At 46.8% G+C, this 25,618-nt stretch overlaps 2 protein-coding genes across 6 annotated transcripts in view; one reads left to right on the forward strand and one right to left on the reverse strand.

The window, feature by feature from the left end:
• Positions 1–1,407: 1,407 nt before the first annotated feature.
• SGSM2 (small G protein signaling modulator 2) overlaps positions 1,408–25,618 on the reverse strand; it is a 38,294-nt gene continuing 14,083 nt past the window's right edge. Inside the window, exons 3-24 of one of the 5 annotated variants that reach the window (XM_027883853.1) lie at positions 25,007–25,169; positions 22,852–23,013; positions 20,608–20,675; positions 19,978–20,123; positions 19,421–19,555; positions 18,873–18,997; positions 18,200–18,267; positions 17,024–17,187; positions 16,384–16,513; positions 14,865–14,999; positions 11,876–12,026; positions 11,268–11,332; positions 10,719–10,864; positions 10,169–10,297; positions 7,447–7,629; positions 6,710–7,096; positions 5,911–6,035; positions 5,037–5,119; positions 4,487–4,596; positions 3,934–4,030; positions 2,986–3,060; positions 1,408–2,529 (exon numbers count right to left, since the gene is read on the reverse strand). In XM_027883853.1, the coding sequence (XP_027739654.1) occupies positions 2,441–2,529; positions 2,986–3,060; positions 3,934–4,030; positions 4,487–4,596; positions 5,037–5,119; positions 5,911–6,035; positions 6,710–7,096; positions 7,447–7,629; positions 10,169–10,297; positions 10,719–10,864; positions 11,268–11,332; positions 11,876–12,026; positions 14,865–14,999; positions 16,384–16,513; positions 17,024–17,187; positions 18,200–18,267; positions 18,873–18,997; positions 19,421–19,555; positions 19,978–20,123; positions 20,608–20,675; positions 22,852–23,013; positions 25,007–25,169 (2,936 nt within the window). In that variant the 3' untranslated portion in view covers positions 1,408–2,440. Of the gene's footprint in view, positions 2,530–2,985; positions 3,154–3,933; positions 4,031–4,486; positions 4,597–5,036; positions 5,120–5,910; positions 6,036–6,709; positions 7,097–7,446; positions 7,630–10,168; positions 10,298–10,718; positions 10,865–11,267; positions 11,333–11,875; positions 12,027–14,864; positions 15,000–16,383; positions 16,514–17,023; positions 17,188–18,199; positions 18,268–18,872; positions 18,998–19,420; positions 19,556–19,977; positions 20,124–20,607; positions 20,676–22,851; positions 23,014–25,006; positions 25,170–25,618 lie in introns of all 5 variants that reach the window. The other 4 variants (XM_027883851.1, XM_027883852.1, XM_027883854.1 and 1 more) reach the window with 4 other exon arrangements.
• IFT20 (intraflagellar transport 20) overlaps positions 23,089–25,618 on the forward strand; it is a 30,541-nt gene continuing 28,011 nt past the window's right edge. Inside the window, exon 1 of the mRNA XM_027883866.1 lies at positions 23,089–23,093. The gene's annotated coding sequence lies outside the window, so the exon portion shown is untranslated. The remainder of the gene's footprint in view (positions 23,094–25,618) is intronic.

Below are 25,618 nucleotides of genomic sequence, written 5' to 3' on the forward strand. Positions count from 1 at the left end.
TATTCATATGTTACATTTAAACATAAATAATTGAGCAATAAAGAGAATAGTCTGCTCCCAACAAAAATAAATAATACACAACATTGATAAAATCCAATCAAACAGAATGTTGTAACAAATACAGTGAAGTTCGCAATTGGGTTTGTGTGAAACAGCTGTACAGAACATTCCCAACGTACCAAAGGAAAACAGTGCAGTTTTATCTGTACATCCATCACTCCTCAGGCTCTGGGAGTTGGAGGTTTTCTCTTAAAAAAATTTATTTCAGTTTTCAGGTGAACAAACTGAAGCCTTCAGACACACCTGAAGCATTGCTGGGGTCGTGGTTGGCACAGCTGGAACTCAGGGGGGCTCAGAGCTGGCCCCACACACCCCAGACCCTCAGGGGAACTCCCTTCTGTAACTGCCAGTGGTGCTGCCCTGGGGGGTTCCTGCCCAGCAGCCTCAGCAGTGCCTGGCACAGAACCTGACAACGTGCTCAGCCCTGGAGGCGTCTGCAACACCAGTGACAGGGGCCTTGGGCTGGGGGTTTCTCACCTTCCCCTCGGTGCAAGGCCAGTTTAAGGGAGGCCTTGGCTACTGAGCTCAGTACTTGGATCCATTTTTTCCCTTTGTTGACCATTATTGACCTTTTCATTATTCAGGTTCAGAGCACAAGCGTGCCCCCAGCTTGGGTAACCAGAGCAGGGTTACTAGAGCAAATCCTTCCCATCAATATTTGAATCATCAAACAGTAATTTTAATCCCTACCTCCTCTCCTTGCTGAAATCTGATTTTTTAAAAGCTCCTGTGAGCAGATATAAGTCATGTAAACTGAGCAACCTGGTCTGGAGAAGGTGTCCCTGCCCATGGCAGGCAGTGTGACTGGGACCAGCCCAAACCATGCCATGAAGAGCACACAGAGTTATTCCATGGAAATGCAGCTGTGTAACTGGCTGCTCTGAAGGATTAAAAAAAAAAAAAACAAAAAAAACCCAACAACAACAAAAAAGCAGAAACACAAAAATTCAGATTCAAAGTTGTGGTTTTGGGGTTTTTTTAAAGGTTCTAATGGCAAAGGGGGGAACACTTCTGAATACTTCAGATGCTTAAGCTAAGTCCCAAGTTCCAAGAGCAGGGTCACATAAATCCATGGAATCTGCAGCAAGAACCTGCTCCCTCCTGGCTGACTGAGATACACTTTCACTTGGCAACAACATGCACCTGGGGACAGCAGGCAGAGCACAGGTGAATTGTACACAGTGTGATGAAGAGGAGGCCCCCCAGCCCTGGGCAGGACCCGCTCCCCGGGCAGGAGGGGCAGCGCCTGAGGCTGGGACAGCTCCTGAGGCTGGGACAGCGCCTGGCCTGGCAGGAGGGATGGGCACAGACCCTCCAGGGGCACATGGACAGCTGGACAGCCCCACACCCCAGCACGGAGCTGCCACGGGATCAGAGCCCCTGCAGCAACTCCAGCTGCTTCACCTGGCAAGGGCTCATCCTGCTCATGGACACCAGCGCCTGGTTCGTGTTTGCAGGATCCCACAGAGATTCCTCCCAGAAAGCTCTACAGAGCAGGGAGGAAGAGGAGGAGGAGGAGGAGGAGGAGGAGGAGGAGGGAGTGTGTAGTAAGTGATCTGGAGAATGCTCTGTACCATGGGAGCTGAATCCACGGCTCTGCACAGCACAGAGCAGGAGCTGCCAACGCGAGCAGGGACCTGTCTGTGGGCTGAACCCGCTCACCTGAACCACAGGAGGCAGGTCCTGTCAGCTGGGAATGGTGGCAAGGTCAGTTTGCAAAGCAAAATGAAGGCAGGTCTGTGTGGGCCATGAAGACTGAGCAGTGAGCCAGTCAAGGCTAAACTGGTGTTTTAGCTAATGAGCTCATCACTGCTCCCATGAACTGTGTTATTTAGTTTAAGGCCATTCTCCCAGCTAGGAATCTTATCAACTTTAATACAAACTGAAATGCTTTAGCAACATGAGCTCAGACACATTCTCTTCCACGTTCAAGGCAAAGGCAGCGAGTCCAGGGACCGTGCTCCTCCGAGGACCCAAGGGAGCACCTGTGACACTGGATCTGGCCTTGCCTCCATGGAAGCTCCTGGCAGAGCACAAGACATGCATCCAGGCTTTAAAGGTGCAGTAAGTCAAAACAGAAATGTTCCAGAATGTCCAATCCCACATCTTAACATCACAGAGATGTAGACAGATGTCTTCTAGAGGGAAATAGAGAATGCAAAAAGATTTTGTCTTGAAATACAAAGTGAGTGTAACAAGGTCTATCAAACACCAACCTCATCTGGTGAAGGGAAAGTTTGCTTTTAAAAGTCTGTTACAAATCTCCTCGCTATTTATTACATTACATGGAAGATGCAGTTAAAACACCATTTGGAATTACAGTGCCAGGAATGCTCCACCTGATGGCTCACAGCAGGGTCCCAGGACAGTCTGTCCACGGTCACTTGTTTTCAATCAGTGTCTGCACTTTGTAGACAAGGTCTCTCGCTATCCTCAGAATCTCTGCAGCATCGTGGTGCTCAGCCATTTCTGCAAGAGGCACACAAACACTCTTAGCTGTCAGCAGCACAACCTTCCTGCCCCGGCACTGATACTAACGTAGCATTAGCATTAATTATTTAGCATCATGAGAAACAACCACAAAGCATTGCAGGAGGTTGGGAGAATCCCTTGTTCAGGTCCTGGCATGGATGTGACCCCTCCAGTGTCAGTTCTCTCACTGCACAAATCGCAGTGCCCTGTGTCTGGCGCAGCAGCCGAGGAGCAGGAGCTGAGCAATGCACAGCTGCACTCACCACGATCAGGGCAGGACTGGTGCTGGGGTTCTGCAACTCAACACTTGGGCTTGTCATTTACACAAAGGAGTGACAGACTCCGAGCTTCAAATGAGCAGAGGCTTGTCACAACAGCAAGAACTGCACCACGGCAGTCTGAGAAAGGGACAGGGAGCAAAGGCCTGTTATTTTTTATCAAAATGGCTCTTACCATTAAAAAACTTGATGATATCAGTGAAGTCCATGTTGTTATCACGGATAATCTCTCGATAAACTTCCACAAGTGCTAAGGCAATGAAAAGGACAAAATGTTCTGAAGAGATGTGCTTTGCTGCCCAAATAACTTCCCACACTGTAAATACATCCTCGTACAACAATTCTGAATGGGAATAAACATTACAAGAGCATCTGATTATTCACACTGACCATGGCCCCCTCTCTCACCAATGTCTACAGGCCTTAGGTAGACAGAACAGAGCCTGACAACTCCTCCTGTTCCTCTCCCCCTCTCCTCCAGCCAACTCCTGTCACTTGTGCATGTAAGGCACAGAACTGGGTTATAAGTACAGCTCCCAGAGCCTGGAGGTGTGGTGGTGCAGAGCCAAGCCCAGAAAGGTGCCTGAAGCACAGGCTGTGAGGGTGGCACAGCAGGCCCAGGAGCTCTCTAGGGTCACATGACAGGCTGCAGATGCCAAGGTGTATCCAGGCATTGCAGCGGGGCTGTCAGCACTGACACGGCTGGACTGTGCTTGTGCAGGGATCCTGAGATCCAAGGGTGCTCTCACAGGATACAAAACACCTCACTCAAAGCACCACAGCTCTTGAGCTACTGCTGAGCTGCTCCTTTTCATCACAAGGATGAGACAGGAGGTATCAAAGCTTACAGAGCAGTGGGATCACCTTGGGATCACCTTGAGCAAACAGGCATTTGCACTGGGCAGAAACGTGGCTTTAATCACATCATCAGGAATTTTCAGCACCCCTTTCTAAGCCTGGACTCCATTCCAGTGCTGTTTCATCTCAGAGCTGCATTAGCTTTCCTGACTGCAAACTCCCCAGTGATCCCAGCTGTCACTCACCATCCTGACAGACACACACCAAAACCCAGAGCTGTTACAGTTCTACACAACTCTAAATTACAAGCACAGAACATTATTACCTCTTTTGAAGTCAAGCAGAAACCAGCGATAGCAGAAGTAGAAGTGAGTGTAATCTCCATTTTGGTGCATCAATTCAAAAAGCTCCGAGTCCAGAATCTAGAATGGAAAACATCAGCTGTCAGGATCTGCTCTGAAAGCAGCCAAGGTCAGAGGTGCTGGAGTCTGGTTAAAACTCCTACCCTGCTCCTCATGACCTGATCCTGTGGTCAGAACAGCTGCTTGGCACAGGCACAGCCCTTTCCTGAGTGAGCTGGCTGCCTGGACAGAGCTGAGGTGAGGAGTCACTGCTGTGCACAGATGATGCTCAACATGACTTTAAAGGTCCAAGCAGCAACAGATTTTCAACAAATGCCAAACTTTCATCTCCCCCTTCCCACTTCTGCTCTCTGGCTGTAACTGCAAATCCATTTACCACAACTCTCCCTCTCCCCAGCTCTGAAGTCCCAGATGGAACCCCAGTCACTGCAGCTCCTGTCCTTCACCGTAGCATCAGGTGAGTCCTGAGCCTCTGCCACAGCCTCGTCCTCTTTCAGAAACAATCAAACCACTCACCTGGATTAGGGACCGCATGTTGGCAAAGTGTGTGTCCATAGCACCTCCATTGGGAAAGTTCTGGCTCATCCTCTTCATCAGGTGGCTGAAGCAGCTGTAGGCCAGCTGATCTGCAGGGACAACACAGACACTCAGTGCTGGAGGGACTTGAACCAAAATAACAAACTGCGGGGCCTGGGAAAAACAGGGTCTTCCCCTTTGCTCTTCCCTAATCCCAGGACTTAGATGAAACAGGGGTTGGTACCTGACTCTGGATCATTTTTACTCATTATGTTTCAAAGAACCCAGCCTGCAGTTGACTTTTCAGCTTCAGCAACTGCCAGAACACTGAAATTTTACTAAATTTAGTAATATTTAATCTGGAAGTCAGTAAGTGAACAGGGCAGCCCCAAGATACTAATGTTAGCCATCTCAACAACAGCAACAGGTGGAGAAAACACAACACAGAGAAAACAGCCCTGGTTAAGGCAGAAACTCCTTCTGAATCAGCATTTCTAAGGAAAGAGCTCACTAGGGATACCAGCATGTCCCAAAGGAAAAGCCTTCCTACCATTGTCAAGTATAACCATCAAAGGAGCCAGGAGGTCACACATGCCTTGGACATAACCAACTTCTAGGTGTTCCCAGACATAGCTGTGGAAACAAGAAATCCTTGTGTTGAAGGATGATTCCTTGAGACCAAATCCTAAGGAGCTGCAGAACATGTGAGAACTTTCTGACACCTCCCATCCCAGAGTATCTCACAGCCCCCATTTTGGCTGCCTCAATAGAGAGGCCAACCCAGTGGTTTGGGAAAAATCAGCTGACAAAAGCTCAACAGTCTATGGAAAAAGCCCAGATTTGTTAAACGTACCTGGGCTTTTGTGGTTGTTTTTTTTCCACTAAGTGGAATTTTGCTCTCTTTTCTGACTGCTTAAGCTATGACACTTCCTACTTTAAGGGTGTGTAGCTGAACCACCTTCACAGTAATTTGTATTCCCAGAAGGAAAAATAACTTTCTATTGTTTCCAGCTGCTGTCAGTGGTCAGACAGTGCTTTGACTTTGGCTGGATTTGTAGAGCTGGGCTTTCTGTCTACTTAAACACATCCCTTAGCACTCTGTGTGTCTGGGCACAGTCACTGTCACCTTCACAGCACACCCTCAGAGCATGGGTGTATTATCCTGATCAGGAGAAACCCAAACCTCGTAGCACATTAAGAAAACAGTTCTGAAAAAATAGGGTCTGCCTCGGAGAGAATCTGCTCAAGCCTGCATTCCAGACTGGGACCCATGCTCTAAGCTGCCATCTTGCCTGTTCCTCTTACAAGTTAAGTTCATTAGTGAGAATTTTTACAGACTGTTATTTACGTATAATTATAGTTTATAGATTAGTTTATGGATTGTGATGTAAATGTGAAAATGGTGGGGTTTACAAGTTCATTACCTGCACATGACATTTCGGAGCTTCTCCAGGTTCTCGGCAGTAAAATACCAGTAATTCCGGTCACATCTCTGGACATCTTTATCAATTCTGTGCAAATTTAAGGCAACAGTGTCCAACAGCTCTATCTAGAAAAGAGAAGCTTTAGTCAGATCTGCTGAGTTTAGAGCATTCCCAGGACTTGGTGCAGATTTGCTCTGAGAATCACCAACCAAAACCACTACAATTACACTCTGGGCAGATGAGGACATCAAAATACTGGATTACTGTCAAAAATGCCAAGTAAAACACATTTGTTTTCGCTGGAAAATGTGCCAAAGCCTGTCCTACTTCCAGATGGTTATTTCCAGCTAAACAACTTCAGCAGACAGAGGCAAAGACTGAGCTGCTAATCTGTTGACTGCAACAGTAATAGAGGTGGTGGCATCTTGAATATAGATTTAGGTTGTGGTTCAGTTTGATTAAATGTGGGGTTTAGCTTGAATTAAATGACACTGGAATCTTACAAGCGGTGTGTTGTCCACATCCCCAGCCCCTGGAAAATTTTAATTGCTAGAAACGTACCACTTGTTTGTCTTGCTCTCCCACTTAAAAAAAGAGAAATTTTTCTTGCTGTCTTATTTCCAATCTAGCTCAAAATCCAGATGAAAAGATTTGCATGCAGAAATCCTCAGTTATCATCCCACCAGCTGTAGTTCTAGTTGGGCATTGTCTCTCATTAAATCCTTTCTGAAAAAGTACAAGTCTTTGCTAAAAAAGCAATTCTGTGCAGAGAGATGTTGCTACTTCAGTTGTGACTTACTGTGTAGGATGCAGCGCAGACAGAAGCCACATCCATTAAATAATCCACCTGGGAACACAGCTGCTCTTCTGAGACAGAGTCTTGAGACTGCAGCACCACTGCCTTGGCTCTCTGCACACGAGGTGTGCCCGGGTCAGTCCTCCCCACCTCAGTGCCGCCCTCTTCTTCAGCCCCATCCTCAAAGGAGCCGCTCTGCCCGTCGTCAATGCTGGACAGGATGCCCGAGGCCACCGAGTAGTTCCTGGAGGACGGGAGCCCCGAGTCGGGGGAGTCGAACTCCACGGCCGCGGGGGCCGGCGCGTCGGGCGGCACCGCCGTGAATGGGGGCTCGTCCTGGCCCTTGGGGTCCCGCTCCACTGAGTCTGTTTCATCTACAGATATGAACACCTGGGACATGCAAAACCAAAACCACGCTTTAACAGTAGCCATCGTTTGCTCTGTGCTAGATTTGACTAAGGGGCCTGCAAGGAAGGGACCTGCGGAGCTAATTCTCTGTAAGACAGGATCTTTCTAAGAAGGTGAACCTAAAAGCCCCTTAGGCAGGTCCTGCTTAAGAACAACTACAGAATTCCCAAAATTCCAACCTGCTCTCCACTCTATCCTGGAGGCACTACAGGATTAAGGCAGCCCCAGGCTGATGGAGCTGTGCTAACCTCCCTCTCTGCTTCCTGAGGCTGTCCCTCTGCGAATGCCCAGAGCTGCCCACACCCTTTGGTGAGTGGAAAGGGAGTCCTTACATCATTGCTGATCGTGGAGTCCCTGTGGATGAGCCGCTGGACGTGGCTGTCAATGCTGCTGCCTGACGAGAACTTGGCCAGCGTGGCCGAATGCGACTCCTTCTCTCGCTGCTTCACGATGACCTCACAGGCCTTCCACTCTGCCATCACCTTCTGGTACCGCAGAGCGATGTCTGCGTCCACCTGCAGAGACAGACACGTCCTGAGGTGCTGCTCCCCTGGAGAGGAGGCATTGACACCAGGAGGAAGCCAGGAGGGAGAGGTCTAAGGCAAGTGCCATGTCTCAGACTGAAAGCCCCAGGGATCCCAGGCCCTCTTCTGCAGCACAACCCGTGACTGGGGCGTGTGGAGGCACACTCAGGGCTTGGCTGTTAACTACAGGGCATAAACTACTTCTGTAGGCACCAGAAAAGATTCATATAAACGTGTATCCCTGCCAGCACTGTGACAGTGACACAAGACAGAAGATGTCACTGCTTTCACATGAAACCTCACACAAGTCTGATGGACTCAGTGCTATCTCTAACTGCATCATCCCCCCTTCCAGCCCTTTCTCTGTTCCAACTTTAATGTAGCCCTTGCAATGAATTCCAGGTCACAGGTTTATAGACACCAGCCTGTACAGTCAGATGCTGGAAGAGACTCTGGAATCCCTGCACTGTGCATGGCCAGACCCACCTGCGCTGGTCCCACAGCAATAAAACAGATCTTTGCTTTCAGTGGCTTTCTCTGTTGAAAGACAGACACACAAACTCCCCTAGAGCTATTAAGGGACATGCAGTAATTTTATTACTCTGTCACTTGTCAAGAGCTGAAGAGAAACCACAATTGTGAGCTGGCTCCAGGCTCTGGACTCCACTGGCAGAGCTGTTACCTGAGTGTTCATGCTAAGAGCTGCAGGCTATTTGTCAATTGAGGTAGCTGTCGAGTCATAAATCATAAACACAACAGTTAGTGGAGGGCTGGAGAACAGTAACTTCTGGGAGCGCCCCAGATACTGATGGACAACTGCAAAAATACCATCAAAAGGCAAAGATGATAAATCACCTGCGATGACTTCAGTTAAGGGCACGATGCGTTCCCTGTACATGCAGGTGTTACGACTGTTTTCATGTCATTCATTTAACAGACTCTTACATTAAATGTAAGCTTCAAGTCTCCAAAGCCCATTCCTTTGAGGAGTCAGTTATTAATGTTGTTCACTACTGGTGTTGAGTAGCTCCTTAGAATTCCAGATAAGTCTGGAGCATCCCTGTGTTAGTATGGTACAAATTCAGGGAGGAAAATCTTCTATAGCAGCCTGAATTCTGCAGATCAGACCTTTTCTGTCTTGCATCATCTCTTTATGAATTTACTGTAATTCCTATCGTACAAACAGGCTCCATTTATCTCTTCTTGTCAAATCTGCTACGTTCCAGCTGTACACATGCCCTTTGGAAATGGAGCATCCTTGAGATATAGCTTCACATCTCTCACTCTAAAAACTAAGCATCTGGGCCCTTTTTTCAGTTCTCATGAGCCGGGGCAACCAGCTGATTATAAAGTGGCACCTGTTTGCAAGACAGATGATTTGCCCATGGCTAGGCTCGAGGTCAGGCTGCCCTTCTGCTCTGGAGGAACTCACAGGGATATAAACTATCCCTTGGCATATAAAGTAATTGGGAGTTAGCAAAGGCCAAATGTTTTGATATAAACTACTCCTTATCAATTTAATCCAGAACAGGATAAGCTAACTGCATGAGTGCTACCTCCCTGGTAATAACACTAACTGAAAAGCAGATTAATGTGTTAATTATATTCCAGGGCAAACCTCATTACTGTTCTATCCAGTTCAGCCAACACTTGGGTGATGTCAAGGAAAAGCAAGGTCTTACCAACACACGGTCCAGACCTTCCCCACAGGCCTGGGTCCTGCTGCAGTCCTGTGGCTCTGCAGAGGAGAACATCCCTTCCTCTCATTCAGGGAGTAAGTGCAACAAATGACAGCACTCAGCAAAGGAAAAAGGTGCTGCTGCTAGAAACAGATTAGCAAAGGGAGATGGTGTAACTGAGAGGTGGGCAGACTGTGGTTTCATTAATGGCGACGACACACTTCATGCCAGGTTTCAGATGGCAGAATAAGGCTGTGACATAATCTGGGCACTTATTCATGATCAGTGTTAGCAGCAGCATGGGAGATGTTAAAAAGAAGAATGTCTCACCTGCAGTCACACCGTGTGTTGTACAGGGGCACACATTTAAGCCTAACAAAAGCATAATGAACTTATAAACCAAACCTTCTTCTGGGTGTTTTTGGTCTCTGGACAGTAACTCCAGAGGGTCCATCTGGGCTGTTCCCAGCTCCAGCAGAAGTCCACGTATAGAGATGCAGTAACTCAGCTAACACACCATATAAAAGAGAGATGAGTCAAGTTCCTATCCAGATGTCAATGTCTCCCCATTTTCTAAGTGACAGATTTGTGAACTTGCTCAGGACAGGTGCCCTGAGCCACAGGCAGAGCCGAGTGCAGGTTCCCTGACTTCAAGAATGAACTCCCATCTAGTGACTTTCAGACATAACAACATGGTATCACGGTCCCTCTGCTAACATGGGTTACATATGTTTTCAGTAGCCTTTTTCCCTTGGGAATATTTAACAGTAATAAAGACCAACCCTTGTTATTCAGAAAACCAAACCTCCTCTCTGCAAACGTGGTTCCTCTTCCTGGGAAGCTGTGCTTACCTGGTCCATCTCTTTCTTGGCCATCCCGAATTTGTAGTGACCCAGCAAGAACGGCCAAACTTCCTTCCGAATCTCATGCTGTACCCCACCGTAGTAAACTCTTCTCAGTAACTCCAGTTCCTTGTAGTTCTACAGCAGCCAGGAGAAAGAGGGGTTCGATATATCTGTATTTTCCTCAGGCACACTCAAAGACACTTCACACCGAGTATGCAGACAGTGAAATACAGGCAGGGCACTTAACAGATTTTGCAGCTTGATTCAAGCCTTTAGGGCCTTAGCTCAAATCCAGTGAAATATCCCATGAAAATAATCTAACTTGGAATAGACTAGAGTCACCAGGAGATCAGTTGCTTTGAAGTTAATTAATATCTTTGCCATCATCAGAGAAGCAAAAGAGAGAAGAGATTTTAAGAATCAGCTCATTCTTACAAGACAGTGGCCCCATGGAGACCAGAAAACACCTTTAATATTTCTTGAGGCCCATTCCAAGTGCTTCCACGCCCAGGGCAGCCGTGTGTGGGGCTGAGCATAAAGGTATCATGTTACTGACCTTCTTGTCCTTCTGGTACTTGCTCCAGACCTCCTTGGTGAGGCCCCCGGCGGCGCTGCAGGGCCTGTCCGGGGGGATGATGTTGTGGTTCACCAGGGCCGAGAGGTGTGTGCGCACCGTCGACAAGTGCCGGCAGTGGGCCAGCCCTGGGGGGAACGTTCATACATGAGCAGTGCCCAGCCCTGTGCCATTTACACCTGCCACCAACATCCTCTGTGAACGGGCCTTGCACGGCACTGTGTCACAACGAGGAGTTACAAGAGAGCCAAAGATTAAACAGATCTTACACAGACTAGGAAAATCCAGCCTATTACACTGGCATGGCAAACTACATTCTGTCTTCCCAACACATCGCCCACTGCCACCTGCAAAACCCACCAGATACTGGCATTATGAAGCTGTGACACTGGAGTCACGTCCACCCTAATGCCTGGAGGTTTTCTGACTCACAGCAATACAGTTGGGGTCAGACAGCTTCCTAAACCAAACATCCCATGTTGTTTAGATAAGCATGAAGATACCACACCGGATATAAGAGGCTTCACTCACATCCATAAAAGGCTCTGGAAATGATCTGCCTCTTCATGCTTTCACACAACATCTTCAGTGGAGTTCTGTGGAGAGGCATCAACAGGACAATGGCAGGTTGTGAGGAGAGAGAGCATCAGGAATTTCATGCTGATCCCTATGTCCTACACATAGCAGTTCTTTCTCTGCACCAAGATTTATTTAGTTAAAGGACACAATAATAATAAATTCCACTTTATTTTCCCCACCAACGTTTTGGCCCCAAACAGATTCCCTTGGCACATGCAGCCAGTGTTGCAGGTACACTGTAAAGGTCCACGTCAAACGAGGTGAGCTGTTGTCCTTCACTGAATTGTTAATGACTTGTTACAGATAATGCTTCCAGAGCTGAAGTATGTTACACTAGACAAAAGAACTAGATGCATTTTTTCTATCAAAATGTGACTAGAGAATAGATTAACAGGTTAGTTCTATAAATTAAATTTATTGCTTCCAAGTTCATCCTTTTATGTTAGAAACTACTTGAAAATTGTTACTCTGCCTCTGGTGCTGCAACCACTAAAACCTTCCTGCTTTTACCTGTGGCATGCACACAGTCCCCCGGGAAAGCTCCTGCACAGCTTGCTCACCGGTCGTGGATGCAGTTGCAGCAGCTGGGAATGTCATAGGGAGAGCTGCCTGTGGAACAGGAGACACAGGAGGAGCCCTGGCTGCAGTGCTCCAGCTGCCACGAGAGCAGGTTTGCCCCAAAGCCTTGCATCTCTATCATCTCGCCGGGGTCTGCAGAAAAACCACAGAAGACAGCAGGACATCAGCCTTTTCCCTTTCCTCCTCTTCCTTCTGTGCATTCTGATGGTTCATGCTTTACTTCTCAGCAGGCTCTGAACCTTGATTCCAGACACAGGAGAGCAGCATCCTCAGAACCACTGCTCTGGGCACATCTGGACCTGCTGCATGCTGTGCAGGGGCCCTTTCTAGGAAGCCAAATCCCTTCACCCTTTCCCCCTCTCTTGCCCATGCACATCCCAGGTCATGTTTCAAAAGAGAAAAGAGAAAAGGGTGCTGCAGTAACCACTGAACTGGTTCTTGTGTAATGCTATGGAAACGTTATTTAAGGCCAGAAGAGATCATCTAGCCCGACCTTCTATTTAATTCGGGCCTCAGAATTTCATTTTGCAGTTCCTGGAATCAGCCATGGAACTGCTGGTCCAGCTAGAGTGAAAGTTGAAGCATGAACGAAATCAAACCAAGTCAGTTACTTTCAGAAGATGCTTCTTTCCCCCTCAGAACCAGATCCTATAAAACATTCAGCACAAAAAGACAGTTCCAGTCTTGCTAAAGGCCACACCAAGTTGATTAAAGGATACTCTGCAGGAGTATGGGATCCAACAGTACAGTGCAGGTTCCTGAGTTATCCCTGCTCCACCTATTTGCCTTTTTAACCAGCTTCAAGAAGGCAACTCAAAAAATCAGCAGTTCCCTCCAGAAAGCTTGGCTTCAGTTCTTCAGCCTTTCCAACTGCCATTTGAGCACGTGGGATTTTTGGTTTATAATAAATAACTGGCCTTTCAGCTCACCCATGATTAAAATTAAGGCAAATACCATGATTTATGTCATAAAGTATGTCATTAAATTAACATTTATAAGCAAAATCCAGTCCCCTGGGCTGTGCTTTTCAAACAGACGTTGGGGGGGGAGGGGTGGCAATTCCAAACCATCTCATGCATTTTAAATCAAGGTAGCACAAAGCATTTTAGGATTGTCTATTAGCAAGAGGGCAGAGGTGAGGAAGGAGTGGAGTAAAACCATTTGTTAACAGAAAAAGCACAGGCTCATGCGGAAGCAGTCATGTGTGTTTCATTACACAAAACAAAGTGTGATGCAAAAATGCTCTTCACCTTAATTCTTCAGGAAGGAGCTGAATGACCCAGTATTTATTGCAGCTTCTTATTGGGTTCAAATAAAAACTACTGGATAAACATTTTTAGATCATTTTTGCCTCCCCTCTACAGACAGGAAAAGTGGGCTTTTCAGTTTTGATTTTTTATTCTGTTTTTTAGAGAAACAAGGAAAGAACCCCACAGAACCTAAAGATTCAGATGAAAGGTACCTGAATTAGTGAAGAATTAGAGTGAACAGCATCTTTTATTTAATTATAGTGGTGTTATCTGTAACTTCAGCTACATGCAAAAGTCGAGCATGTTGCAAAATGTCAAAGCAAGTGGCTGGCAAACCTGCTACAACAGTGTTGTCATTATGGAGCGGGGCTGCTGGCGAGACAGGCTAGTCCAGCAGATGCATCCCTAACTCTGCCATCTCCTTTGAGATTAAATAAGCAAAAGCAGACACCTGACAGCCACTCTGGTGGGATAACTTAAAATTTCCATCATCTGACTAAAGACTGAATTGTGTTCTTCTGCTTTAGACCAGTTGGCCTCTAAACGTGTATGTGGCAGAGTTAAATGTTCTTCCTTCCTGTGATTGCCCTATCCAGCCATGATCAGTTAGGACACGCTGAAACTTCCGGAAAGAGCATCTTTTTTCAGGGGGAACACACTATTTTCAGAGCTTCTTTCCATCCATGCTTTCCAGGAACTCTTTATTAACTTGGTCTGGGTTTTATCAGTTTCCAGGGGCTGCTCCCTTGGGGTAAGGGTGTGGGCAGCCTAGAGGAATTTAGGAGGATCTCCTTGCACACCTGTTCATGCCCTGTCTAACCTGAACTTCAGCACTGTACAGAGATGCAGGACAATCAATATCTCCTGCAGTCAGTCCCACCAGCCCAGGGCCAACATCACTTGGAACCAAAATCATTGCTCCACTATTTAAAGGTGTAAGAAAAAGCAAGGACTTCTCAGAATCCAGAACTACACTACTGGATGCCAAATGCACACAATTCTTGAGAATACCAATTTAAATAATCTGTTATGAATTGTTTAGGAAAAGAATTAGATGACAGATTTGTGGAGGGTGGTGGAGAGTCTCACAGCTGATCCTCTGAGGCCCATCTGGCCTAGGGATGCAAAGTGGAATGAAAGCACTGACCCCAGAAAGGCACTGCACCTCCATACAACCTTCTCTGCACACCTCTGCTACCTCTCAGAAGTGTCCAGAGTGGCCCTGTGTACCCAAAGCAGCCCTGGGCCGACACTGTCCCCCACCACACTCCTGCCCACACAGGTGCATCACTCCTGGCTGTGCCCAGCACGTCACTGCTCTGGCTGCACTGGTTCTGCCCCAGTGCTCCAACCCAAGGCTGCCCTCCCCACTCTGCCCACAGCCAGCTCGTAGGAGGGAGAACACAGAGACTGCTACATGCCCTCCTTCTCTTCTGAGAACCTGCTCTAGTGTCCAGCCTTTCTGAAAGTGGGGCAGGAAGCCTCTGCAAAGAGAGGGGGTTTGCCTGTTCAGCAGCACGCATGGCAAAGGAGAGGGAAAGTGCTGTTCCCACTCCCCATAGCTGTGAGCACATTCCCAGCCTCTCTGAAATCACCTCCATCTCCAGATCTCACGGTGTAAGTGAAATGTTTCTCCCTGCAATAATGCCAACACTGTTGTATGCATCAGTGGAAGGAGCCGCAAGAGAGCTCTGGGACTCAGGGGGAGGAGGATAAAAACCTTTCATCCTATTAGGAGCTGTGAGGTTCCGAGAGCAGATCATTGATAGCATTGCGTGTAGCTTATCTTCCTCCTCCTCATCATCGTCAACAGAGGTAGAGCGGCTGGCAGCTAAGTGGTGGTAGTTAATAGTTACTGCTCAAAGAAAATAGTGAAAGAGGAGCATAAGAAGAGAGAACTCGATTCTGTGGGAAAGCTCAAAAGGACATGGTCAGCAAAGACAAAGGACCTAAATCCTGCCCTCTTCTCAAGGGTACAAGCTCCTGTGAACAGGTATGAAAAATGAGTTTCTTACAGAAAAAAGCAGCTCCACCAAACTCAGGGCAGCCTTTGAGTGTGCACAGGCTGTGAGAGCACACGTGTCACGTGTCAAAGGAGAAAGCTCCCAGAGCCTGCAGTAGCTGAGTGTGCTTTTCAGCAAAGCTCTGCAGGAATTCTTGGCTCCAACTAGCTCCTGTCCTTCACCCTGCCCTTATGGACAGCAGCCCTTGGCTCCCCAGCTGTGCCTGGTCCTGCAGACATGCGGGACCCCACAGCAGGCACCAGCCCCTCTGCCTGGCACAGCACCCACTGGTCTGTGCCCAGGGTGCCCCTGGACTCTGCAGTGCTCTCCATCCAGGCAAAGGCAGAACATGCTTTGCTGGTGTGTGCATGGACTTACCTGTGCCAGCCCAGAAGCCCTAACCCAGCCTGGCCACCACTGTGGTCCAGTGCCTGTGGTAAGGAGGGTACAGTGGGGATTCTTGCTCTTTCAGATGCAGTAAGTCCCAACAGGAGCAGTAACTCCAAATCCCCTGTAACCTTTGGGGTCTGATCTTCTGGGGAAATCCCTGTTTCTTTGCCAAGGGGAATAAAACCAAATGTGCTGTTTGGGAACTAACTCAAATGCCTTCTTGCATGTAAGGAATTTGTTTTCACTGATGACATGAGGTGGTTTGGTGCTTGGGAATTCATTTAGTTTCCTTGGAAGGGCCTTTATTTGTTCATTGTTAAGTTCTTGCTTCTAAGACAGGAAAACTTAGCCCAGGGAGTTATTGGAGTACTTTAGAGTTGAGTTTATGGGGTTTTTATCCTAATAACAACATTATAAGCAAGCAGTGTGGCCAGTAAAAATATCCTCACTTCAGGAGCAAAACTGCTCTTGGCTAGTCAAGCAATCTTTTTGGGTTTAGTTTGCAAGCCCAGGGGAGTATTTTGAAAACTACCTCTGCAAAACACAGAGTAAATATAAATAAAATTCTCCACCTCGACTCCATTGCTAAGATAACAATTCCCTCTGCATTAAGGAAACCTAAGCTGCGCCTGTTGATCACAGTTATCTCCTCAGAGAAATTCTGTGATAGGGCTTTTCTCTTCCACCCCCCACAAAAAGTCTGGCTTGTCTGTTACCTCCAGGTACTTCCCAGGATATCACTTCAAGGTTTTATCAGATGTTTGGGGTTTTTTTGTTGTTGTTGTTGTTGTTGGGTTTTTTTTGTTTTGTTTTGTTTTTTACACAAAGCTGAACAAAGGCACTTACTGTTATCGTGTTTGTGTCCGGGATAGATAATTCTGAACACGTAGTCTGTGGACGTGTCCTCAGCTGGCACCTCCTCCAGGTCCACTGATTTATTGCTGTTTCGTTTTCGAAGCTTTGGAAATACCTTACCCTAGAGAAAATAACAATTCCATGCATTCAGCTATGAGTGACTAACAGAGTACAACACACTAAGCACAGCACACCTCTAGCACTTTAAGTCTCCAAACTTTCAATGGTGGGAGAAGGTGAGGGAGAAAACTGTAGAGTCATACATAGCAGGTGGTTCAGGGGCATGTAACATGATTTTCTGTGCACTGTAAACCAGCCTTTTCTTGTAATCTATGGGAGCTGGGCACTCCAAGCCTCTGGCAGCAGCTCTGTCCCAGTCCATCCGAGTCTTGTTCCTACCACCTGGTTGTATTTTGATACAACAGCAGATTCCAGTTCATTGCTCAATGGGGCAATGAAGGCATGAACAATTTCTATAGACTATCTGTATAAGAATCCAATTTGACTAAATGGAGTTATTTTGCCTCCCACTTTACTATAAAGCAGCTGGAAATGAATGCCCAGACCTTGTGGATCAGGGACATTAAGACCATCCCCACCTACTACAACAGCCCACCAGAAAAGACGGTACCTTGCCCTGTTGTGACCACAGTGGTGGCTCCAGCTGACCACGAGGCAGGAGACCATTTTCCAGACAGGACAGGAAGGCGAGGAGGTGCCCTCCTTGGGGGAAGTGCAGTGGAGGCTTCTGAGTTCCATCCTGACTCACCAGGACTAATGTCCATCTGCTTTCTGCTGCAAAGAAGGACAAGGGCAGTCCACATCGTTACACTAGAACCTCTATTTTCTGCTCTTACCTCCTAAATAAATTTTCTTGGTGATCATGTCTAAGTAGTTAACTAAAGCTCTGTAAGACACAGTGTGATCTAGGGATGATCTCAGCCCTTTAGTCCTAAAGAACCTCAAGATACAAGCAAGCTGTGACAGGCCTCCTGCAGTTGTCATCCTCTATCAGCTGGGATTGCAGATTTTAACACTCATTCCCACACATCTATAACTAGTCAGAGGTGTTCCTGACACTGAGAGAAAAAAAAGACAGTTCAAATAGCTCTCCTGCTTATGTATTTGCCGTGGTTTGATTTTTTTTAAAGCAAAATATTTAAACTGTCTTCTAAAACAGGCTCTTAGTTCAAAAAGTCCTTCAGTCCAGTTGTAGCTCAAATCTGACTCCAAATAAAACTTCTAAATGTTCTGTGTCTTTGCTCTGTGATTCTGACTTGAGGACTGTGGTCAGGAAAGCAGTGGGAGAGAAATGGCATTCCAGATTCTCCCTCCATTGAGCAGAATGGGCTCGTGAGCTCTGGGTGGTCTGAGGGTGGCAGAGAGTGGCCTGGTTACACACATGCTCTTTCTACAGGCTGATGATCCCACTGCAGACAAGGCTGACAGACTTGCTTTTCCCCCCTTCCTTTTTTGAAATGCTCAGTGGATGGAGGTCTATGCTTACAAAGCCAAAGCTTGCATGTTTAATACCTGCCTCTGACAGCTTCCTGTAAGTGCTGTTCTGCACAGACATCCAGAAAAAACCAACACCCAGAAAAACCAAAGCACAGAAATCAGCTGACACTGGAGTGCTGGCACAGGAGCCTTCCTGGACCCTTCAATGAAGGCAGCTGAAGATGCAAAAGCATTTGTCTCTGTTTATAACAATGCCCTAAGAGGCACCACATAAACTGGCAGCAGCATTAACACTCCCCTGGCAGGAAGGGGCTCTGGGGAACCCCAGGAGAGGACGGGTTGTGCTTACGTTGCTGATGGCAGTGGATGCAGACGATCTGGCTCAGTGGCACTATCAATGCGTAGTCCCAGTAAACACTAAGAGGGAAGGAAAGTGCAGGAAACATTGTATTTTCCATATCCATTAATGTGCTATGAAAAATACACATGAAGTTTCAGAAACAGAATGGTGTGGATTAAGCATCTCAGAGCATGCTCCTGGGGTTGAAGAAAGCATTCCCTGAGGAGGCATACCTGCCTGGTGCAAGACTACCTGTCTTCCTACTGAAGCAAAATCCCCAATCCAATGAATAACTGATCTAACGAAAGACAATGACACTGCAGGTCTCCCTTTTGAGGCTGAGATCAGCCACAGGTGCCAAGTGATTTGGGACCCTCTGAAAGGATGTACAAGAATTCTAATGATAGAAGGTTGTGTTGGGCCTTTTCTCCTGAAGACATCGAAGAGCAGGCTCTTGTTTTCCTTTAGAAAAGGTGTTATATGCAAATGCAGGACAGGACCCTTGGAAAGTTGCTTCATCTATGACAAAACAGGAAGAGAACCCAAGCTGTCCAACACCAATTCAGACACTATTCAGAAGCCCTTCCATTAAATCAGCCTTGTTACACTTATGCCATGGTGTCAAGTATACAAGGAACAAACATTGTGAATGCTTCCCATCTTTCCTGAGCGTAATGAATACCTTTTCTCCAGCTCTGAATCTCCAAGGGTTCCATTCATCAACTGGTTTGGAGTCCATTTTAATGTCAAATTATCTGCTGACTGATGAAGGGAGAGATATCCAGGAATTGCTTCCAGGTCATCTTTCTGTTCACAGAAGCAACAAACAGAAAACCCAGCTGACTAAAGTGCACAAAGTACCTGTACAAAATATATGTTCCAGAGTTCCTATGCCCCATAAATTTCAGAGGTGCATTATCTGGGAACTGCTGAGGGAAACCTTAACAACCTTAACAAATACTGGTATTTAATATTACTACTAGAAAGAGGGGGAAAATCACAACAGTCACTGGGTTTATGAAATACGGTCCAGTATGTTTGTTCCTGCCTACAGGCCCACTGCACATTCACACAGGGCAGCAGTGAAAGCATCTGTCACGTCTTAACCTACCTCAGCATAACAGAGTCAAGGCAGCACTGCCCTGAGCCCTTGACAAGCCTGAGTCGAACCCTCTCCCACCCCACTGACCTCTCAAGTCGCAGCCATTGGCCCAGCACTCCCCCACTCACCGGCTGGACCAGGACGTTGTTTTTGCCGTACAGGAGGTGTGTTCGGGAGTTCTGGTGCAGGGACTCCACATACTCCCTGGCCGAAGCAGCAAAGGGATCTTCTGACGTGCTCCCGCTGGAATGGCGCTTTCGGATCTGGCACAGACACACACAGGGCAGGGCAGGGCAGGTCAGGTGGGACAGGGACGGGCAGGGCAGTAACCCAGGAACTGTGCCATTGAGACCAGTCTCCACAGAGTGGAACTCCTGTAGAGCCAGGAGACTTTGCAGAGAAATCACCTGGACTCTTACTCAGGCCTGACCACAGCAGCTCAGAATTTCTAGTGAGTTACCTGGCCAGATCACAACCGTCAAAAGCCACAGAATTTAGGGCTGGATCTCAAGCTTTTCTACATTGAGATAAAGAGGACACTGGGGCCCAAATGGACTTTTAATCTGTGATAAAGGCTCCATTACAGAACAGAAAGGTTGTTCCAGATTCAGATCTCTCCCTCGTGAGGTTGTTTTTACTATCAGTCCGTACTTAACTCAGAAACAGCTACAAAGTAAATACCTACTCCCAGGGCTGGGCGCTTGGAGGGAGAGTCCTGGCGGCCGTGGACTCCTTGGATGCGGTGCCGCTGGACCAGCTCATCGGCCGAAGGGTCTGTCCAGTAGTGATCGGCTGTCTTCAGCTTGGTGTACTCCAGAGCACACGGACCAACTGGGAAAACAGCCAGGAGAGAAACCACCTGAGCCTGTTCACAAACACATGGTCCTATCCTGCTGGCTGAGCCCTGACAGTGAGACTTCCCTCTCCAGCCCAGTGAATATTAATGATCTCTGACCATACGGGATCAGCCCGTAACACAGACAACACAGATCAGCCCTATTACCTAGGGCTGTGTCAAAGGATTCCTGCAGGCCACAATGCCCTGCCACAGCAGCATTAGCAGTTACAATCTGCCAGCAAGCAGTAAAAAGCGACTCCCATTCTGTATTCTGATCCAACCAAAAATTAATAATAAAACCAGATGACCAGTCTGTACTGGGCTCATAAGCAACAACATCTTCTGTGTGGCTCTGTTATAAATAGCTAAACTACATGTGAGAGAGAAAAATTACCTCTTGTTACAGTGTTATAATACAAAATGTTTTAAGAAACAATTTATTTCTTCAGCATAAGAAGTAACTTTGCAAGAACTCACCTAGAAGAGAAGCCAGTATTGGGCCACAAACAGGATCTGCAAGTAGAGCTTCTTTCTCATAATATTTACTAGGAATAAAAGATGAGAGCCCAATTAAAAACACTGGTTGGTATTTTTGAAAGCTCTTATGCCTCCTGGTAGGATGAGTCCCTTGACCTGATATTTAGTTTATTTAGTTAAATTTAGTTTATTTTAGACATCTGCTTTGGAAGCAGATAATTTCCTAAATTATATCAATAGCATTGACTAGATTTCCATGGAGCATAAAAGGAGCCTGGAACCACTAATTCAATAAACCTACACCCTAGACTTCTACATTTAACCAGCTGAACACCATCCCTACTTTGGATGCATATTCTGCCCGATCAGCTGTGATAATTCCAGGCAAGTCACCTCCCCTCAATATGCTCATTCTGCCTCATCTACTTTTTAACTGAGCTCTGGAGAGGCAGGAGCTTGCCTTGTGCTCAGTGTGTTTACCCAGTATATTTGATCTGGGGCTTTGGGCACTACTGCAATACGGAGACAAACAATAACTCTCTGCAAGCAATTTTGTCCATTTTCCACAGAGACAAAACAATCCACACATTCCTAAACACCTCTTTCATCTGTGAGGAATCGCCTCGAAACATTGTCAAGAACAATGAACTGTGACAAACAGCGGCTCTTGCAATGACACCAAAGTTGACACTACAGCAGGCAAAGCTGCCTTACAAAACCACATGGCCAAAAAATCCAAACCCCCACATTTCTTGAAAGCCACTGTCCTCTATGGTCTGTTCACTAGATGGGGCTCAAACTCTAAAGCACCTGCTCCTCCTCTAGGACAGAACAGCTGAAGGATATGACCATGGAGCACTTGAGCAGTAATGTCAAAGATGCATGGCAACAAGCCTTAGGAAGAGGTTTGTTTTATTCACCAAATCAGGTTCTCAAAATCACAGCCCTGCAATTAAGGACCTGATCCTAACTCATCTAAAGGATGGGGAAGGCAGCAAGGTGAACATCTCCAACACACAGTAATGGAAAAACTGAGAGCAAACTCTCTTGTCTCCTGGTGGATTATACGGAAAAGAAATTAAAAAACCTTGTGCCCATGTATCCACAGACACTGAGACAGCAGACTGAAATGCTTTCATTAACTCTGTCTCTGCGACACAGCCAACCCTCCCTCTGTCTCTTCTGCACACAGCTCATAAACCAAGCTGGGATTGCACATCCCAGAGCAACAGTTTGCTTGAACAGCACAAAAACCTTTCTTCCATTCTCTTGCTTTTTAGTGGGAAGATACATCATGTAAATAAAGCTGATGACAAGGAAAACCGTAATGCAAACTTGGAAAATACTGTGAAAATAATTTGCTCTGCCCTAGTTCTCGTCCTTGTTCAGACCCCTGGGCTTTGATGGGCAAGAACGTGGCCCCCAGTGTGCAATGACAGGAGGACCCCTGCAAACAAACTGCAGTGGCAGCAGATACACACATACCTTTCTGGGACCACATCAAGCTTTAGGGTCCCTCCTTTTATCTTTTTATGGCAAATGGTCCCCAGTGTGCCCCATAAGTATTTTGTATCATCAGTTATGGGAGGGCAGGAAGGTAAGAGTTAAGAGCCACCCCTTGGGAAACCACAGCTGATCCTGGGCTGCAGGAAGCAATGACAGAACAGAGAGAACTTGTCTTTTCCTCTTAGGAAGTCCCCGTGGAATACATCCATAAAGCACTGATGCATTTCTCTGGTTTTGCAAGGGAAGATTCATTTTACACAGAGCTTGACTTTTCTAAAAAGGAAACACGATTCAAAGAACCTGTTTTCACAACCTTAAGGTTTTATGTCATTAACTCCTTCTGTTTTAATTTTCCCTTCTTTCATCTACAAAGGGCATTTTCCTCCCTGATAATCCTAAAATTCCAAAGGATTATTTTCAACTCATGACCTTTTAGAAGACATTCCTATTCCACTAAGTCTAGGTCCCAGTAGAATCTGCACACCTAATATACTTGAAGTTAGGGTTTTTAGCTGATTTCTGGAAAGCTGAATGTCTGTTAACAATTTTTGTAAGCCTGAAACACCATCAGTGATTAAAAACAGAAGTACATTTTTTTCTAAATGTCTCTGCAACTGGTTTTCATCTGACCAGAACTCTGCATCACAGAAGTCTGAATACTTTTGATGAAATCCCTTGTTGCAGATACCTAAACTCAGCATCAGTACAACAAATCCCTGTTTCTGCTTCTTTTCTTACCTGCAGTTATCAACGATGTACTGCACAATCTTGTCGAGCACTTTCTCAATCAAGGCTGTCCGAACCCAGATGTGTTTGATGGCCTGAGGTGTCAGGACAGGTGTTTTGCTTGTGGTTGATCCCTGCCTCTTGAGGGGTTCCTGACCACTTGGCTGATTTTTCCTGCAGAAGGTGATAAAGTAAAAGTAGTCAGAATTCCAACTGCCCTTCTCCCAGAGAGCTCTCCACGTGGGGAGGTGTTTGTGTGTGTGGCCAGTGCAGTATCTGTGTACGAGCTGTCTGCACCACTGGGTGAGCACTCACTCCCTCCGGGTGTGGAGTTCTAGTCAGATCACCATCAGGGATCTGCTGAAAATCACGGCTCTAAGGATTCAGGACGCCTCAGTTCTGAGTTATTTACAGGAGGAGTCTGTAAGATTATCCAGTTCCCAGGGACAGCCTCCTGCTGCACAGCACTGCACACTGCCTTGGCTTTCTGCATTGGGCTGAGAGGGGAACAGCAACCTTCTTCATCTCTTTCCCAGAAAATTTTCCCCTTAAAATAGCAGAAAGTTCAGCTTTGCCTCAATGAGGAAAGAAACTGTGACATCAACAATGTGCAGCAGAAAATCCATGTTCTCAAACGATCCCGTTCTTTACTAGAACTCAGGTTCCCTTTCAGGAAACTGCTCAGTTACAAAGAGCAAATACATTCGTTTGGGGTGGCATCTGTAATTCCTCTCTGCATTTACAGAGTCCCTAGTCCTCCAGGAGGCCATGAAAGCACCTCTACAAGGCAAGAAACACACGACAGCACTGACATCTGAGCAATTCGAGTGTGTTTGGTTGCATCCTGAACAGGGGCTTTCTTGAGCCACTGCCTCAGGACCAGTGAGGCAGCTCCAGCCCTCCTGTCTCACTTCACACACCCAGTGAAGCGAGTCCACCCCCTGCACACCTCCCATTAGTCTCTTTACTGTGCCTATTTTCCACAGTTGTGGCTGTTAATAGCTGAAAACCACAAAATTCCAAGAGAACCCATAGAATTTAAGTAATTTGCTCCTTTCTGTCAGAGGACACAGACAAAAATCTCTAGTAGTCAGAGAGGGGGTTGTGTGGACTCTTAACCAGGAGAGGCTGCTGCATTTTCAACAGAAAGCATCCTTCTTCCCAACATTTAAAAAAATAAAATTAATAAAATGCCAGTCGGTATCAGTAGGCACACAATTAAAAATATGTCAAAAATAGGTACATACCTGCACATACCACATAACAAAGCCTGATAACTACAAGTCTAATAAAGATAAATGCCAGAAAATGAAACAGAAATATAAATGCTAATTTAAACAACTGTCAATAATTGAAGACTTCAACAGAATAAGAAGTTAAGCTCTCTTGGCAAAACCCTTCTTACAGCAAGTTGATCAGAGGCTAAAAGTTCCTATGACGTACAAAGAGCTCCCAGGGCTCAGCAGTGCCTACAAACAGAAGAAGAAATGGTCCTGTCCTGAGCTTACAGGACAAGACACTCCTCCCACAGCCTCATGCACTGTGACTCCATTAGCAGAACCACATGGAAAATTTTAATTGCACTACTCACCAGCAGCAAGAAATTTAAGACTTCCAGTAATCTCCAGTCCTTGACTCCAGGACACATTCTGTTGTGCTCAAGTCCAGTACGTACTTAAAGGCTTTCCTATATCATCCTTCCTCCCATCAGTCTTTGTATCCATTAACTCAACTATTCCTACCATGATACCCACAAATCTGTCACTGGTTTGACAGAAGCATGCCAAAACAGCTTTTCCAGTAAGCCTGTTCCTTGGTTCCTCTTTCCACCCACTCCCTTCCCACCAAGCTGGTCCACCATACCCCGACTGTGGGGCCTCTGAAATCACCAGTAATTAGTCACTCCTGTTGCTGTGTGTGGGCTGGACATGCTGCTCCGCTGTATTGAGAAGCACAATGAAACACCAAAGCCCCAGTTCCCCACCTCTGTCCCTTTGCTTGCTGCCAGCTCGATCAAACACAAACATCTGCCTTATTGTTACAGCCACGAACGAGACACGTGGCCCAGGCAGGCCCCTGAATTCACCGAGCAGTCTGTGTGTCCCCAGCACGCTGCACACACACACACACTGCATGAACTCTGCTGGCAAACAGACCTCGGCCTCACCTGCTCTCCACCTGCTGCTGCAGCTCCTGCACCTTCTTGCACACGTCTCCAGCTACGGGACACGTCTTGCCCACCTTGGTGAAGAGCGCGGCCACCTTGTCCGAGCGCAGGAAGCCGGCAGCCCTGCGCTTCAGCATGTGCAGCAGGCACGCCTCCACCACGCCTGCGGGACAGGGACAGACACACTGCAATCAAAATCACTGCATGCCAGCCTCTGTCTAATCTGCAGCTGCAGGCACCTTATAATGTACAGACAATGGCAGTATATAAACAAACTGAAATCTCCCAGTAATTTCACCCCACTGTGCACATCACAGACTCACAGAACCACCCTGTAACACACCCTGATGGCTCTAGCAAAGCACTGCACTGCACTATGTCAGCCTTGCAAGACTGCAGCAGAAATCTATCCAGCTCTCGTGTAACCTGCTGCAGGAAAGAGAAACAAAAGAAATACAAATTAAAAAAAAAAAAAAATAACAACAACAAACCAGAACAAAAAATAAGCCTTCCCCGTCTATCGGCTTTTCAAGTGAGACTGCAGATGACTCACACAGTCAACACTGCTCATACAAAGCGGGGAAGGATTCATTCACAGGGAAGAGACGATCC

Source organism: Empidonax traillii, unplaced genomic scaffold (genome assembly GCF_003031625.1).
Source record: "Empidonax traillii isolate 1590-97213 ecotype Southwest subspecies unplaced genomic scaffold, ASM303162v1 scaffold135:size1941959, whole genome shotgun sequence".
Taxonomy (NCBI): domain Eukaryota; kingdom Metazoa; phylum Chordata; class Aves; order Passeriformes; family Tyrannidae; genus Empidonax; species Empidonax traillii.